Source organism: Lutjanus erythropterus, chromosome 2, assembly GCF_056507025.1.
Source record: "Lutjanus erythropterus isolate fLutEry1 chromosome 2, fLutEry1.hap2, whole genome shotgun sequence".
In the NCBI taxonomy this organism is placed as follows: Eukaryota; Metazoa; Chordata; class Actinopteri; order Lutjaniformes; family Lutjanidae; genus Lutjanus; species Lutjanus erythropterus.
This window is the reverse complement of record NC_139318.1, coordinates 5,092,734-5,108,131: the sequence shown is the minus strand read 5'-3', so window position 1 is coordinate 5,108,131 and position 15,398 is coordinate 5,092,734. Positions and strand designations below refer to the sequence as shown.

Genomic DNA, 15,398 nt, shown 5'->3' with positions numbered 1-15,398 from the left:
GATGAGTTTCATCAGAAACACTGTAAAAAAAAATGTTGAGAAAACTCGTCAACTGTCTCCAATAAATCTTTGACTTCTGTATCAAACTCAAACTCTTGAGTTTTGAAATAAGCTATTTCCTATCATCTTTTGTTGACATATTTACTTTTCTTCTTATAAGACACAAAACATTTTGTAGATCTACTTCAAAACTTGTTGAGTAAATTTGTAAAAGTGAATCCACAATAATAATTGAATATATTCACTTGCAACCATTTAATTCTGAAACACCAAAGTACTTATAAATCAGTGAGGAATTTTTGAAATACAGACTTATTTGGGTTCCTAAAATGTAAAGATTCAAGTTTATCGAGAGAAGAAAGTAAATTATTAGAGTAATGAAAGATTACAGGTCGGAAAAACTTTTTTTGGATCATGGACCAAAAGAGAAAAGCAAACTTTTTGGAGGATGAGATCACGGCGATGGTAGAGGAGACCGAAGCCAGAGAGCACAGATTATTCAGTGGACTAAAAAGTGAGGTGCCAAACAAAGACAAACATAAAGCTTGGGACTGTGTCACTATTGACTCCTCACATCTTTAACTGATAATTCTTATCACAATGTTCATGAAGTTGATGCAAAGTTCACCACAGGCTGCAGCACACCGACGTAACCAGCAGGAAAATCATTTAAGTCCAGTAGACTTTGGTTAAAGATAAGATTATTGTCATCACAAAGTAAGGTTTTATAAATTACGACTTATACTTGATTTTCTACTGAAATCACACTTAAGATCTAAACCGATCATTAGTCCATTTTATACAAGCATGCAGCTCTTTCCATAAATGTCCTGTCATGTCTGACTGAAGACGAACTGAACATCAACATGAAAGACGCCAAAATGTCAGTAACACATAGACGAAGGCAGTGATATTATGTACTCCATGTCTTAAGAAGCCTTTAGTGTGTAAAAGAAAAGAAACGTTGAATAACAGGACTTTGGAAACAGCCTCAGTTTTGGTTAACGGGAACAAGACGCTCTTCTCTCTCACAGTCACATCTCGTCATTTCAACTGATGAGAAGTTTTTCCTAGTGTTCATCATCCAGTGTTGAGGATCGGGACAAATCATGTCCTACAAAAAAAACTTGATACTAACAGTCATTCTAATTTTCTGGTGAAAATGTATTCTTAAAAGATTTTTATACATGAAATATATATAATTTATTAAATGTTTTGTTTTGCTTTATTTTTTTACATTTCTAAACTTTCTCTGTGCTAGAAAACGGCCTTGTCCCAGACAAGAATTTACAGCTTCAAACATTTTAAAAATGTGTTACAAGCCTTTAAAATCTAAAACTAACGATACCCACTGATAACACAGGTATAAAAATGTGCTCTTATAACCATCTTTGTTTTAAAATGGATTTTCCAATGAAAATTTCTCTCCAGACATGATCATTCTGCTATAGGGGAACGTAAAAAAACACTGTTGTGTATCCCTCTTAACCAATCACAATCTTCTTGGGCGGTGCAAAGCCCAGGAAGCAGAGACAATGACCCAACAAAACAGAGTCAGAGGGAACTTGTTTTAGTGGAACATGCAGAGGCAATCCATAGCATTAAAATCCCATCATAAGAAAAGGTAAAAGCAGCTAGCTTGTATGGTTTTGTCCTGCTAGAGACCAGGTGCTAACCTGCCATTTTCAGCATGTAGTTTGTTAGCTCAGAGTTTGTTGCTTCCCGTAGGAAAACGCAGATTGAGGACGCTGGCTGAAACAGGTGCCCAGTGGCAGGCTTATATTCAGTCTACATCCAGTTGGAGCTCCTGCAAATCAGCTCAGCACTGTATTTCTCATTTGTCGATCTAGAGGCTCTGTTGCCTGTTTTCCTGGCTCCAGTTCCGGTGCCCATTGTGGCACCGCTCCCCACCAGCACCCACAGGGTCTCCCCCACCCTGGGCCTGAAAATCTCCTCCCCACTGCAGCCCAAAGCTCCTGTCCAAGCAGTGTAAACGCCAACTCTTTCCCAATGCAATGGACCACTGGCTGTGTGGCTAACTGAGCCAACTAGCTACTGGCAGCTACAGTTAGCAGCAGTTAGTGCTTACTTTGGTGATATTCTTACATACTGACAAATGTGTGTTCTGTTATGCTGGTATTCAAGTTTGTAAAAATACAGTTCTATACATCACACAACAGGGTAGAAATCTGCCATCTGTTGGGCCAATTAAATTCCAGAAGAGAGAACCATCAGCTGTGTAGAGACGCTTTCATTTCAAGGCCGAACAGCCAATAGAGGCAAAGTCAACGCCCATTTCCCCACTTTTAGCAGTTAGACTAACAAAAGACTAACTAACGCTTTACATTTTTATACGTATGATCATTTATTGGCTTTGAAAATCTGGTGGACTTTGGTGAAGAAATACTTTAGTGTGTTCCCGACTCCATGAGTTGACTTACCGTCTTGCCGTCGTTGCCAAACAGCACCAGGCCTGCCTTGGTGACGATGCCCGGTTGGCTGGCTCCGGGGATCTCCAGAGGCTGTCCATTAGCCGCGGTGCCGTTATCCACCAGACTGGAGCCGTAGAAGGTCACTTTCTACAGGAAGAGAGACACAAAACAGCACAACTGAAAGTAGAACTCAACATTTGTTTCTGTTATTGGACATACTGATGCTAACGTCATTTTTTTTTCTTGCTGAAAAATCACTCACTGCTGCTGGCAATCTCAGCAGTGCTCCTGTTAACTTGCCTTCATGGAATATTTAGGGCCAGAGCTTCTATTGAAATTGCTTTGATTACCTCTCTTTGTCCAAATAAGTTGCATTCTTTAGGGGGCTTGAAAACTCATGAAACTTGGCAAATGCACCAGTTGTGGTGAAAATTTACGTCTGAAACGAGTCTCACCTATGGACATGGCAAAACAGCTCAACCACACTCCCTAAACAGCAGCCCCTGCAGCACATTTGACCTGCAGACACGAGAATCAGTCGGCCCATGTATCTTGCAGTGACGTACAAAAAGTCTTTTGGAGTCCCAACCCAACAGGTAGTTGAGTCCATTTTGAATCAAGTGGTCAGTTTTGGCATTTTCCAAGTATTGTACTTTAACAAACCCAATTTATCAGATCAATTTCAAAACTGGTGTGAGACATTTGCAATGAAAAATTATTAAAAGATTACGTTTTTGTTGAACGGTGTGGCCTTAGCATTGAATTTTGATGTTTCACCATGGAAAAGAGAGTTGCTGTATCACTTCACCAAAGTCATACCCAAAACCCAAAAGGGCATTTTGAATTTATTGTCGAATTTTAGGGCATTTTTTCCAGTTTCCACATGTTGTATTTTAGCAAACTCTTCTTAGAAAATAAATTAGATCAAGTTCAAAATTGGTGTAAGGAATCTAGAGACCTTCATAATAAAAATTTAATGAACAACTGAGTTTTTGTTGAATGGCGTGGTTTTAGTGTGGTGTCGATGTTTTGCCATGAAAGAGGAAGTTGTTGCAACTTGAATGTACTTTGTTCAATCGGCTACAAACTGGCCTGAGCACATCTACATGACAATATTCTGCCATTTCCAAGCATTGTATTTTATGGAACTCCTCTTAGAAAATAAATGAGATAGACTTCAAAACTGGTGTGTGTAATCTACAGACCTTTGAAAAATGCTTTAAATAGAGATGCACAGATTTCAATTTTCTTGGCTGATTCAGATTTTTTTAAAGGTCTGAACTGCCGATTCCTATTTTGGCCAATTCCGATTTTCAGTCTTTCTAAGAACTGTAACTGACAGCATTCACAAACATTTTTGCAACTTTTCTTTTAAAAAAATTAATTGGACGTTCATAATAAAACACTGACTATTAAATATTGATTAAATACCATTTTAGATTTTCTCCAAAGTCCTCCAGGTTACAACCAGGCCTTATTATAGCTTTATATTAAGATTATGAAGAGGGGGAATGCAATCTTGTGAGATCACAAATCTTGCACACTTTCAACTGGAGACTGACGCGGTGCGACAGTTTGCTGCAGTAAAACTTTGCCTTGAGACAAACAGACACAGAAGTTAAACAAGTCTGGATGAGAAAATGTTTGAGGAGACACATCGACACAGGTTGTTTATTCTTCAACCAGAACAGGAGGTGAGATTTTAACTGTCCCTCTGTGAACAGCAGTCTGCTGCTGGATAACATTAGCATCAAGAGCTACAAAGTTTACAACTGTTCTGCGAACAAAAATCAAATCAAACAAGAATCAAAACTACAATCTCTGAACATAAATTGTATTTGTAATGGTGGTACCTAATGTCACTGCTGCATTTCTTGGGTTTTGCATTGGTAATAAATCACTTCATAGGAGGGCAGCCCTAACAGAGGACGACTGCCCCAAGAAATGATCTGTGCTCATAAAGGACATTTAGCTTTTTTTGCACTTATGTCATTCCTCTGGTCCAAAATTCATAGTTATGAAAAATAAAATACTATTCATGTGTTTAAGATTCATTCTAATCATAGGATATCAGCAGAAAGTATGAATTACGTTATAACTGATCACTACAAAAACACAGTCCAGCAGTGGGACAAATAAACTAAGGATGCAGATGAGATATTGTCTGCTGTCTCTTACCTGTCCATCAACTTCTGCCCAGGCACCAGGCACTTTGTCGTTGCCTCTGATCCAGTTGTGGATAGCCTCAGCAGACTGGTTCCAGTCAATCTGCCGACACAGAGGAATCTCTGGTTATCAAGTATTCAGATGGAATATACAACTATGTACAGCACTGAGATATCTTCAGTTGTGATTTGTAAAATTTGTTGGTTTGCTTTGTTTTTTTTTTAATTACGTAACATGCTCTGCGCCAAAAAACACCCTCATCCAGACAAGAATTAATAACTATTTAAAAATGTGGTCAGAATCTAAAACTAACATAGGTATACAATGTGCTATTATAATCATCTTTGTTTTAAAAATATATATATAAATAAATACACACACAACACACACACACACACACATATATTTCTTTGGCCCAGCTGTCAAGAGTGAGTGTGTTTACTTATTTTTCTACAGAAATAGATAATGAGGTAAAGAGCACTGATGTGTCTGGACGTCGTCGTACCTTAGAATTGTCTTTCTTCTGAATGCACTCATATGTGGCTCCCTCCTGTGGCTGGATGATCCTCGGGGCCCTCCCCTCTGCGATCAGCCTCACCGCCTCCACCTGGAACCACAACAACACACTCCAAGTCACTGACACAAAACGTGCGTGCGTGTGGACTTTGCCACCACAGTGTTTGTTATGTTGGGAAACTGCTGAGGTAAGCTGACTACAGGCAAGTAAAGGCAGACGAGCATTAAGATGTATAACAGAATACACTTTAAACATGATATGTTTTTAATTTTCGCAGGAAAATGTTAATAGCTGGTACCTGGATTCACCTACAATTGCTGTTAATGAAATGAGAAAGTGCTCTTTATATTTTGTAAGGTCTTAGTTCATCTTTTTAATTAATACAGCAACTGTTTTTTTAATTTTGCAAAGCATGCTGTAATGTTTCAGATTTGTGGACAATCTTCCGACTGTTCCAGGCAGCCACTGGTTCAACATGTCAAACATTCCACAGCAGACCTAATTATCAAACGTAATCTACTTAGCTTTATAGTTTAACATTACATCATAATTTCATATGTGGTTGTTGTTTCCTTTTGCTGTCATGAGACTGTTATAACTGTGTAATGAATATTTTCCTTGTAGTACAATTTGAACTAGTCATTAAAATGTCATTAAATGTGACATACAGATTATGTCAAGTTGTCAAACAATCAACAATAATGTCAACTTTGCATTAAAGATAACTGAATGACACTTGTCATAAACTATTCATAAAGACTCCTTCATGTTCATGACAGGTGTCATGTCAGTCTTATGCACACCCCCTCAAAGACAGCGTTACCAATATTTTTGTATGAACAATGGGTTCAATCTGTAACAATGAACAAACAAAGTTACTGTATTAATTAACTCTTCTTAGCTCCATGTAGCATTTTAGCATATTTCAGCTCGTTGTTTTGATTTTATGGTGCACAACTTTTTCAACAGTTTTTTCAGTCCAAAGCCTCTGCGCCAGATATTATTCTCAAAAGCTGGTGGAGACCAAAAATAGAGCTAAAAAGTGAGGGAATATTGTGAGTTACTTTTGTAACACCACACCACATGAATACTAATGTTGCTCAGTGTCTGCAGGATGTGTAAACTGGCAATAGTTGGCTTACATGTTAGCTATATCAACTCTGTGAAGCCATAATAACATCAAATGTGTGTGATGTGTACAGCCCCCTGTGGCCCAAAACAAAGATGTAAATTGTAATCTTAAGTAGTGCATCTTGTTATACAGACTGAACATTTATATAGAAATACAGTAAAACATATGACCCACTTTAACTTCTGAGGCAAAACAAAAGCAGGTTAAAGTAGGGGTGGAAATATAAAGGGCACCAACTGTATGCCTTGAGAGAATTCTTCCACGTTTTGTCTCTGTAGAGGGAACTTTTCCATGTTTTGTCCACTGGAAGAGCACCCTAGAGGGCAGATTTGATCTACTTTAGGAGCAACCAAGAGGGCATTTTTGCTGTGTTTTTTCATTCACAGAGGCACTCGACCCTCTCTGAGTCCACCAGAGGGTTAAAGTTTACCTGTGGCACCTGAGACACACTCACCTTTCCTCTGAGAGCTTGGAATGCTTTTCCATTCATGTAAATGTGTATTTTGTGGTTATGACACCCTACCTCCTGCATACCAAACCTTTTCCACATTATTTTAGCAACTAGCTCAGCCTATACCACCTCAGCACAGCCTGTGTTTTCTCTACCCATGATAGCTTGCCCTTTTAGTACACTTTTTTTTTTTTTAATTTATACAGAACAAAATATTCAACAATATAGGGCACTGAAAAAAAAAAAACAAGTGAACCTTCTAAGAAAGGAGAACAGACACAGCAAATAAAGCATTACTCACAAAGCAAGAAAGAAAAAGATGAAGAAGAAAAACAAACAAACAACAATAAAATCAAATAAAATACAGCAAAAGAAACAAAACAGAACAAAAGCAAAAGATAAGGGGTCACTTTTTCCTTTTGTCTTCAATAAGCTTCAGTGACTACCTCTCTCTTAAAAAACACCAGCAAGGTTGTGTTTTGATGCATCTGCATTTATGGGTAAAAAATTTCCCCAGGATGACTAGAAGGTTTAATCAAAGTTCTGATTTCTTATCCTGTCTTAGGATTCCAAATGTGATGAGGGAGAGAGTGAACTCTGATCTGCAGACAGTTATGCATGTCAGCCCAAAAGACACTGCTGAATGGACAAGTGAAAAATAAGTGTCCTCATCACAGAATAGACGGTTTTTGTTATCGATGTTAAGTTTTCGTCTGAGGAGATCACTTGGGGGATATTTGTCATTGAATACGTTGAAATGAAGCTCTTTTGCTTTTGGAGGTATTTTTAAAAAGTTGGTGTGTAATTTCTTTAAAGTTGATCAACAGAAGGTTTGCCCCATCAGTACACTTACCGTGCCTTTGACTCCCTCTGGGAAGAGGAACCTCTTGTAGATCGTGTTGACGGTGTCGTTGGGTTCGACATCACACTCCCTCTGCAGCAGGATTGGTCCGGTGTCCAGTCCGTCATCAGCCCAGAACACTGTGAACCCTCCCTTTTTGTCACCGTGGATCAGGGTCCTGTGTGTCACACACAGCAGGTTAAAAGGCTGGACTTGTCGCCGTGGTTACTTCAACCTAATGAACACGTGTGTCACTTACCAGTTGATGGCGGAGGCTCCCCTGTGGCGAGGCAGCAGGGAGGGGTGGTAGATGATGGAACCGTGTTTGGGGAGGTCGATGACCTCCATGGGGATGAACTGGGAGCAGAAGGGCAGGACGTTGAGCTCGGCGCCGGTGGCCTTGTACTGAGCCACCACCTCTGGGATGGCCTGGCCCTTCAAACGCCAGCGGGGGAACTTGAAGACGGGAACGCCATCCTTCTCCGCCTCCGTTGCTGTGGGGAAAAACAATGATCGCACTCATAAACTGTGTCATATAAACATGGTGTGGGTACTGTCGACTACACAAACCTATGCGTCGATCCGATATGTAAATCAATAGTTGTTTGGTCTTCAAATGTCAGAAAATGGTGAAAAATGTGCAAAGGATAATGTCTTCAAATGTCTTGTTTTAACTAAAAACCAGAGGAAAATAAGTTTGCTGTCGTAAAGGAGAAGAAGAAAGAAGAGAAGAGACTTTATTCTTAAAAAAAACTGCACTAACCAATTAATCAATTATCAAAATAGTTTGCAATTAACTGAATAATTGATTAATAATTGAATAATTAATTAATCATTGCAGCTGTAACGTACAATAACGCACCATTATCAGATTGTATTGGTCGAAGGTATTGGAATCATATCAGAAAGGGAAAATGGTATCAGAACGTCTCTAGTTTGGTTTTTGTTATAATCCATTCGTCTTTCCATTTGTTTGACTATTCAAGTTATTGTCAGAGAAATAAAAAATGTCCATAACTTATTGCTATTTTGACTGACCAACAGCCCAAAGCCCCACAACAACTAGATGTATAAAATTAAAATCCGGTTAGAGGGGTCTTTGTACAATATTAGTTTTCTGAGAATCTCTTTCATATTCAAGCAAAATTGGTATTATTACTGAAATATCCCAGACTGAATCAATATCAAATTGAATCAAATCAAAGTATTTATGACTGTATACAGAATATATTCCTCAAGAGAAATCAGCATGAGAGCAGTGTGTGTTTTGTTGCACGTTTGTACAAGAGAAAAATGTTTCAGTCTGTTGTTTCAGTCCCTTCCACTCCTCCCCTCCCCTCCATAAACTCAGTTTTGTCTTTTTTAGTGGGACGGGGTCTTTAAGGGGACATAACATGTCAATAGTATGTCACATAGAAGTGATGTACATGATCTGAAAGATGGAAACTTACAGATTGATTTGAGATGCATCTCAGCACTGTGAGTCAAGTTTTTCTACTAGAAATGTAACATTGCATCTTTTATTTGTTTTAGAAAAGATCCACTACTGACTGCTGCATTGTTTTCATTTTGCAGTTCAAGCATTTATTGCAAAAGAGAATTCAGGCTACTTTTATTTTATTAAAAAGGAGAGCAGTAGCACGTAAAAAATAAAAAGGAAAAAGGAATTTTACATGATAGAAAAATGCAAGTACATCAGATTTATTATTTCATAACAGCCCTCAGTTTCTTTGTTTTTAAATTATGTGCTAGATATCTTATCATCAACTTATCACCATACCATGAGTTTTCAGTATCATTATTTATCTATTTTCTGGTCATAAATCTGTAATAAACATTTTGTTTTATTTAGGTACCTATTCACATTTTGAAAGTTTATCATATACTTCCATTATGAAGTCTATGATGGCCAGCGTGCTCTGTCAGGTCTCATACACTGTTGTGGCAATTTCTGGGTTGATACAATTTATTAGACAAATTAAGTGCCAAAGTTAACAAATTTTGACCACAAGGGACCTGACAAAAATGGTCAAAAATACCTCCAAAATACTACACTGTTCACAAACCTTTGACATTCTGTAAGAACTCTGTTTCTTTGGCGACTGAAGGGCGAGCACTTCTGTTGTGGGAGTTGTTCAAAACTGGCTGATTATCCTAAAGGTCACTTGAGGTCATTTTATGCAGTGAGATCAAGTTTCAAAAGAATGTTCTCACACATCATCATCACACATGAAAACAACTGGGCTCATTACGAGAGTCTCACAATTTATGACATGATGCTGTTTATGCAGGAATGCAGGAATATTCAACTTATATAATACATTATAACTGCATGCTTTTTGTCCAGGACTGCATAGGATTAACATAAAGTGGGTGTGTCTGCGAGGGGGAGACTCTTTGGCTCATAAAACCCATTTTCACTCAGATATCTCGAGGTTAACCCCCTTTTTAGCTTAACTTCGGAGCACACTACAGCCTCAGTAAGACTCAGAATGTGGGTATCCTAATGGAATTGAAGAGAGAAAGAGAGAGAAATAAAAGAGAAATAATATCACATAGCAGCCTGAATGCTGTATCACTTGTGAGATGTATAATTTCAAAAAGTTGGCTTTTCATTTTTAGATCAAAAGCATTTCACGCTCTGCATCTACAGAGCCTGTCAGTCAGATTTTAAAATATTTTCATCTTCCAGAGGGGAGCATGACAGACAAAGTCTGGAAACCACTGACCTGAGGCCAGATGAGAGCTCATCATGTGTTGAGAATGTAAGACAGTTTATCAGTTAGCCTAATGCTGTTTTCACTCTCAACTGTCTCTCCCTTCATCAGAAACCAAATCAGTCCATGCTGACCAGTCATAGCTCATCATTTAGAAGTTTAAATAAGCATCAAAGAGAATGCTGGAACTTGTAGTTCTTTCACTCACAGCCAATCAAAGCAACACTAATTTCTTGGATTTGAAATCTACTTGCCCAAAGTCAATTTTTACTTGCCCCTGTACAAATTGGTTTATTTATTAGCGGCTATCCAATAACAACAAAGACTAAAGTTAACTGCCATGTTTAATCTTGGTCTGCAAAGTCTATAATAGTGTCAGAAAATAGTGAAAAATATCCATCAAAGTTTCAAGTCCAGTATGTTGTTTTGTCAGTCCAAAATCCAAAGATATTCAGTTTTATATGATAAACTGAATAAATAGAAAAAAGCAGGAAGTGTCCATCTTTGAGAGGCTAAAACTGGCATTTTCTGCCACTTTGCATGGAAAATTATGGTAATAACATAGTTTAATTCTTTTTTTTATCATTTTATTTTTGGATTTACTTGCCCAACATGGCATTTTACTTGCCCTGGGCAAGCAGGCAACTCTTACTGTTGAGCCAAGTAGTCCTTCCTTTTGTTTCCCTACAGAGATTAAAAATTATGAAAATTTCATTATTGTGGTTTTGTTCAAATGAAACAAAAATGTTTAAAAAGCACTGATACACACACTGAAATAATTTCACCAACAATATGAAATGACATCCAGCCAAATTTGAATGATTAAAAAATCACTAAGTGTATAAAATTAGGTCTAAAATTATGAAAAATGAGCAGTTACTTTGAGCAGTGCTCTGAAACACTGGGGGTGTGTCCACTCCACTGTCTCAGTGTCAAACACCACTACGACATGAAACTAACCTGAAACATGGACACTCTGTTCAGCAGTTTTATTGGACATGTCCAGACATGTCTGAGCCACCAGAGCCAGAGGACGGTGACAGGATGGTGTGTATTTTTTTTTCTTCTGTGTCAGGTTGTTGGAACTGAAGTGAGCTGAAGTGAACTGCTGAGCTGATTTGGACTGAGAGAGTCACTGAAGGTACGTTTGTCACTGACTGTTATGGAGGGTGAGGTGAGGGGGAGGCAGTGTTGTTGTGTGTGTGTGTGTGTGTTGGTTTGTGGGGTTTATATAGTATTGGGGGACAGCATCAGCCCCAGCACGTCACTGAGCCATGGTGAACAACAGTTTAACCTTTCCCTTTTTCCTTTACACAGACTGTAATTTTGTTGCTGTTGGACAATATTTACTTTGAGTTTTTTAAAGCATGGTAATCAAACATGGTCATTTAGATAATTAAAATGTGAAAGAGTTATATAATTACGGGGAATCACAGTTTATCATGACAGCAGTTATTGTTTCATCCCTCCTTCCTTACAATGCTTTAAACCCACTAAAGAAGGGGATGTTTTACTGCTGGTCATTGTCCTGATATAAAGAATATGACCTGATACTGTCACATATAAAGATAGTAAACAGCTGCAGACACACTGAACTTGGACGCCAGCAGTCATGACTGTGCAACTTTGATAGGAGAGCTACATTGATTTTTTTTTTTAGATGACAAAAGTGATAAAAACCAGTGTTGTAAGGGGTCCAAATTTCATTTGGCATCATCCTGAGTCTTTTTTTATAGCAAACGTACTTGCTTGGAAATTCACACTCAATAAGGATTTTTTGACAGAGAAAAGACAGCATTTGCATTTGATTATGGACAGTTCATCCCAAAATCAAAAATACATATTTTTCTTCTGGCCTGCAGTGCTGTTTATCCCTCTATACTGTTTTGGTGTGAGTTGCAGAGTTTTGGAGATATCAGCTGGAGAGATATCTGCCTTCTCTACAACTGTCAACTGTCCCTTTAATATTTCACTCTAACTGGGTCTACACATATGTGCTTATGGAAAAGCCAAAGTCTGGATGTCCCAGTGCAGTTCTCACCCAGTGGGTCGGCCTTGCCATCCTTGTCAGGGATGGTGAAGACTCCAACGATGGTGTGGCCGTCCTTCCTCAGCTCCTTGTACACCTCCTGTCCGAACAGACTCTGACCAATCACTGCGATCTTCATCCTCACACCTCACTGTGTTCTGGAGAGGCAGAAACACACGTCATACAAGCGCAGAAAATATGGCTGTAATAAGTACAAGAATTCAAAACGCAGAGATTATGACACATAGAAAAAAAAATTACACAAGTGGTGGTTTCTTCAGCGCCCACATTCTTTTTTATACCTCCAAGTATTTTGCAACTATGAAGCAACTGAAAGGTATTTATTTACTCCAGTCTTTATTTGGCTTAAAGCGCATTTAAAGGGATAATTCACATTATTTGAAGTGAGGAGGTACTTCTCCATAGTCAGTGTATTACCTACAGTAGATGGTCGACACGCTGCCAGTTTGGAGAAGCAGCAGGAGTACTGGTGTAGGAAGATAAGCTATGCTGCTGTGGACAGAGTCAGCAGCAAAATGTACTTTTTACACCTAAAAAAAATCAATATTAGTTCAACTGTATGCTATATATGGTATATTTTTACAGTTTTACCTTGCTGTCTGACAGCCTTTTCTGATGGGAAACCGCTGTTATATAAGCCAAATATCACTCTCACCAAAGCAACCAGACTCCAGTGGCAAAAACATCATCATCATCATTTTACCCCACAGAACACAGGAGTTGCTCAGCTATCAATGCCTCAATTGGTTTGTAGTTTGTGCTATTGTGTGACTTTGGTGTTTCAGAAGGTTAGTTTGGATTCAGTAAAGTCACATAAAAATGCAAGTGAACTGACAGTGATAGACAAGAAACTCCTGCGTTCTGTGAGGTAAAATGACTGTTTTTGCCAATGGAGTCTGGCTGCTTTGGACAGAGCGATACTTGGCTTAAATAACAGCAGTTTCTTGTCAGAAAAGTCTATCTGACAGCAATGTAAAGCAGTGAAAATATTCTAAATATAATGTACACTTGGTTTTGCTGCTGACCCTGTTCACAGCAGAACATTGCTCAGCTTCCTGCACTGGTACTCCTGCTGCTTCTCCAAACTGCCATGTCAACCTCCATCTACTGTAGGTAATACACTGACTATGGATAAGTGCCTCATATGATCCCATTTCAAATAATCTGAACTGTCCCTTTAAGGGTCCGGGAGACTGTGACGTTCATTCAGGCAACACACTGACTTCAGAAGAACTCAGCACAGCTCAGAGACAACAACACACCCGAGCTTCTTGTCTGTGTGCAGACATTTCATGATAAAGCTGTGTGTGTCAGTTCAAGGTCATTTTGAAAAGACTGAGAGGTCACACTTTATGCAAACATGTCAGGGTCTTGTCTGTGTGTGAGGGGGTCCAAAGACCAAACTCTGTGGTACTTTCACCATGCTATGACTTTAGCATGAAACAATTTCAAATAGGTGTGCACCTAATGATTATTTTCATTATCAGCAAAACTGGTGATCATTTTCTCTATTGATTGATTAGTTGTTTGGTCCATAAAATGTCATGAAATGGTGAAAAATGTTGCTCCAAGCCTCAGATGACATCCTAAAGCATCTTATTTTGTCAAAATCCAAAAATATTCAGTTTACTGTCATGCAGGAGTAAATAAACCAGAAAATGTTCACATTTAAGAAGCTGAAATCAGAGAATCTGGATATTTTTTCTTAAAAAATGACTCAAATCAATTATTGATTGATTAATCCTGTCACAATCTTATATGCTGAAAAATAGGTTTCAAGACACAAGTTTGTTGATTTTCTCAGTCAATTGATTAGTTGTTAAGCCCAAAAAATGTCAGAAAATGGTAAAAAGTGTTGATCAGTGTTTCTCAAAGCCCAAAACGATGTCCTTAAATATCTTGTTTTGTCCTCAGTCCAAAGTTATTCAGTTTACCGTCAGTGAGGAGTCAAGAATCCAGAAAATATTCACATTTAACAAGCTGAAATCTGAAAATGTTGACATTATTTATTGAAAAATGATTCACTAATTATCAAAATAATTAACGATTAATTTAATAGTTGACACTAGTTGCAGATGCTTTATCAAAAGCACATACAATAATGTATTTACATGTCCTGTGTAGTGTTATTGTGAATAAATCTGGATATTTTTGGAATATATTCCTCACTAAATATTAGAAACAGTATGTTTGTCATTATACATGTTTAATATATAACTTAATACAGACATACTCAGCATAAAAACACTATGATCTCTACCACAGAGCAGGTCAGAGCAGCATTTGTCCAACTAAATCCAAAAGTGCTCAGCAATAATGACTCTCAGTTTGACAGTTTATTGACCCTGAACAGACAGGGGGCGCGGCCTAATGTCCTGCCAGCCAATCAAATCCCTCAGTGGAGCTCGTGCCTCTGGTGTTAACCAATCAGAGGCACAGGGGAGGTGAGGGGGGGGCTGACAGCCCGCTGAGGGGACAATGTTGAGACAGACAAGTTTCAAGACACAAAGTTTAAGCAGAAACTAACTTTCACAACAATAATCCTCTATTGTCCTCACGGCTTCTGTCAAGTCACGTGATCACGTGTCTCCTCAATAACTACTACAAACACCAACTGTCTCTTCTGCAAATGCAAACAATCAGTGCCTGTGTGGCGGGAGACCAATCAGCAGCCTGCATGCTCGCCTGTAAGTTTCATGCACCGTGCAGAGAGTTCAGAGACACGATGAAGACAGTAAAGTGTGTGTGTCTTACCCCCTGCAGCAGACCTGCTCTCCTCTGCCTGTCTGGAAAGAGAGGATCTGTCGGAGACCGTTGCTTTTAATTTCCTCCCCCCTGCTCACACACGCAGCAGGCCGCCCAATTACATAACACGCAAATAAAGCATCGTGATTGGACAGGACGGGCCATGAGGCTGCAGGGGGCAGCCTATCAGCTGCCAGAGTCTCTGAATGAACCCAACCACACGGAAGCTACTGTCAACTGAGATAATTCATTACTGTCACCTGATGTACTATATCTGAGTTATATAGCTATTAAATCCCTCTTAAGGTTATTTTAATTAACATTATACTTTATTTTATTTTATATTT

General features: G+C 38.6%; 1 protein-coding gene across 1 annotated transcript in view; it reads right to left on the bottom strand.

Annotated features, from left to right (window-relative positions):
- Window positions 1–15,190, bottom strand: part of aldh1l1 (aldehyde dehydrogenase 1 family, member L1) — a 53,249-nt gene extending 38,059 nt beyond the window's left edge. The window contains exons 1-7 of the mRNA XM_084726696.1: window positions 15,061–15,190; window positions 12,298–12,443; window positions 7,799–8,033; window positions 7,552–7,717; window positions 5,104–5,205; window positions 4,611–4,700; window positions 2,442–2,579 (exon numbers count right to left, since the gene is read on the bottom strand). Coding sequence (XP_084582822.1) covers window positions 2,442–2,579; window positions 4,611–4,700; window positions 5,104–5,205; window positions 7,552–7,717; window positions 7,799–8,033; window positions 12,298–12,424 — 858 coding nt within the window. The 5' untranslated portion in view covers window positions 12,425–12,443; window positions 15,061–15,190. The remainder of the gene's footprint in view (window positions 1–2,441; window positions 2,580–4,610; window positions 4,701–5,103; window positions 5,206–7,551; window positions 7,718–7,798; window positions 8,034–12,297; window positions 12,444–15,060) is intronic.
- Between the last annotated feature and the right edge of the window lie 208 nt (window positions 15,191–15,398).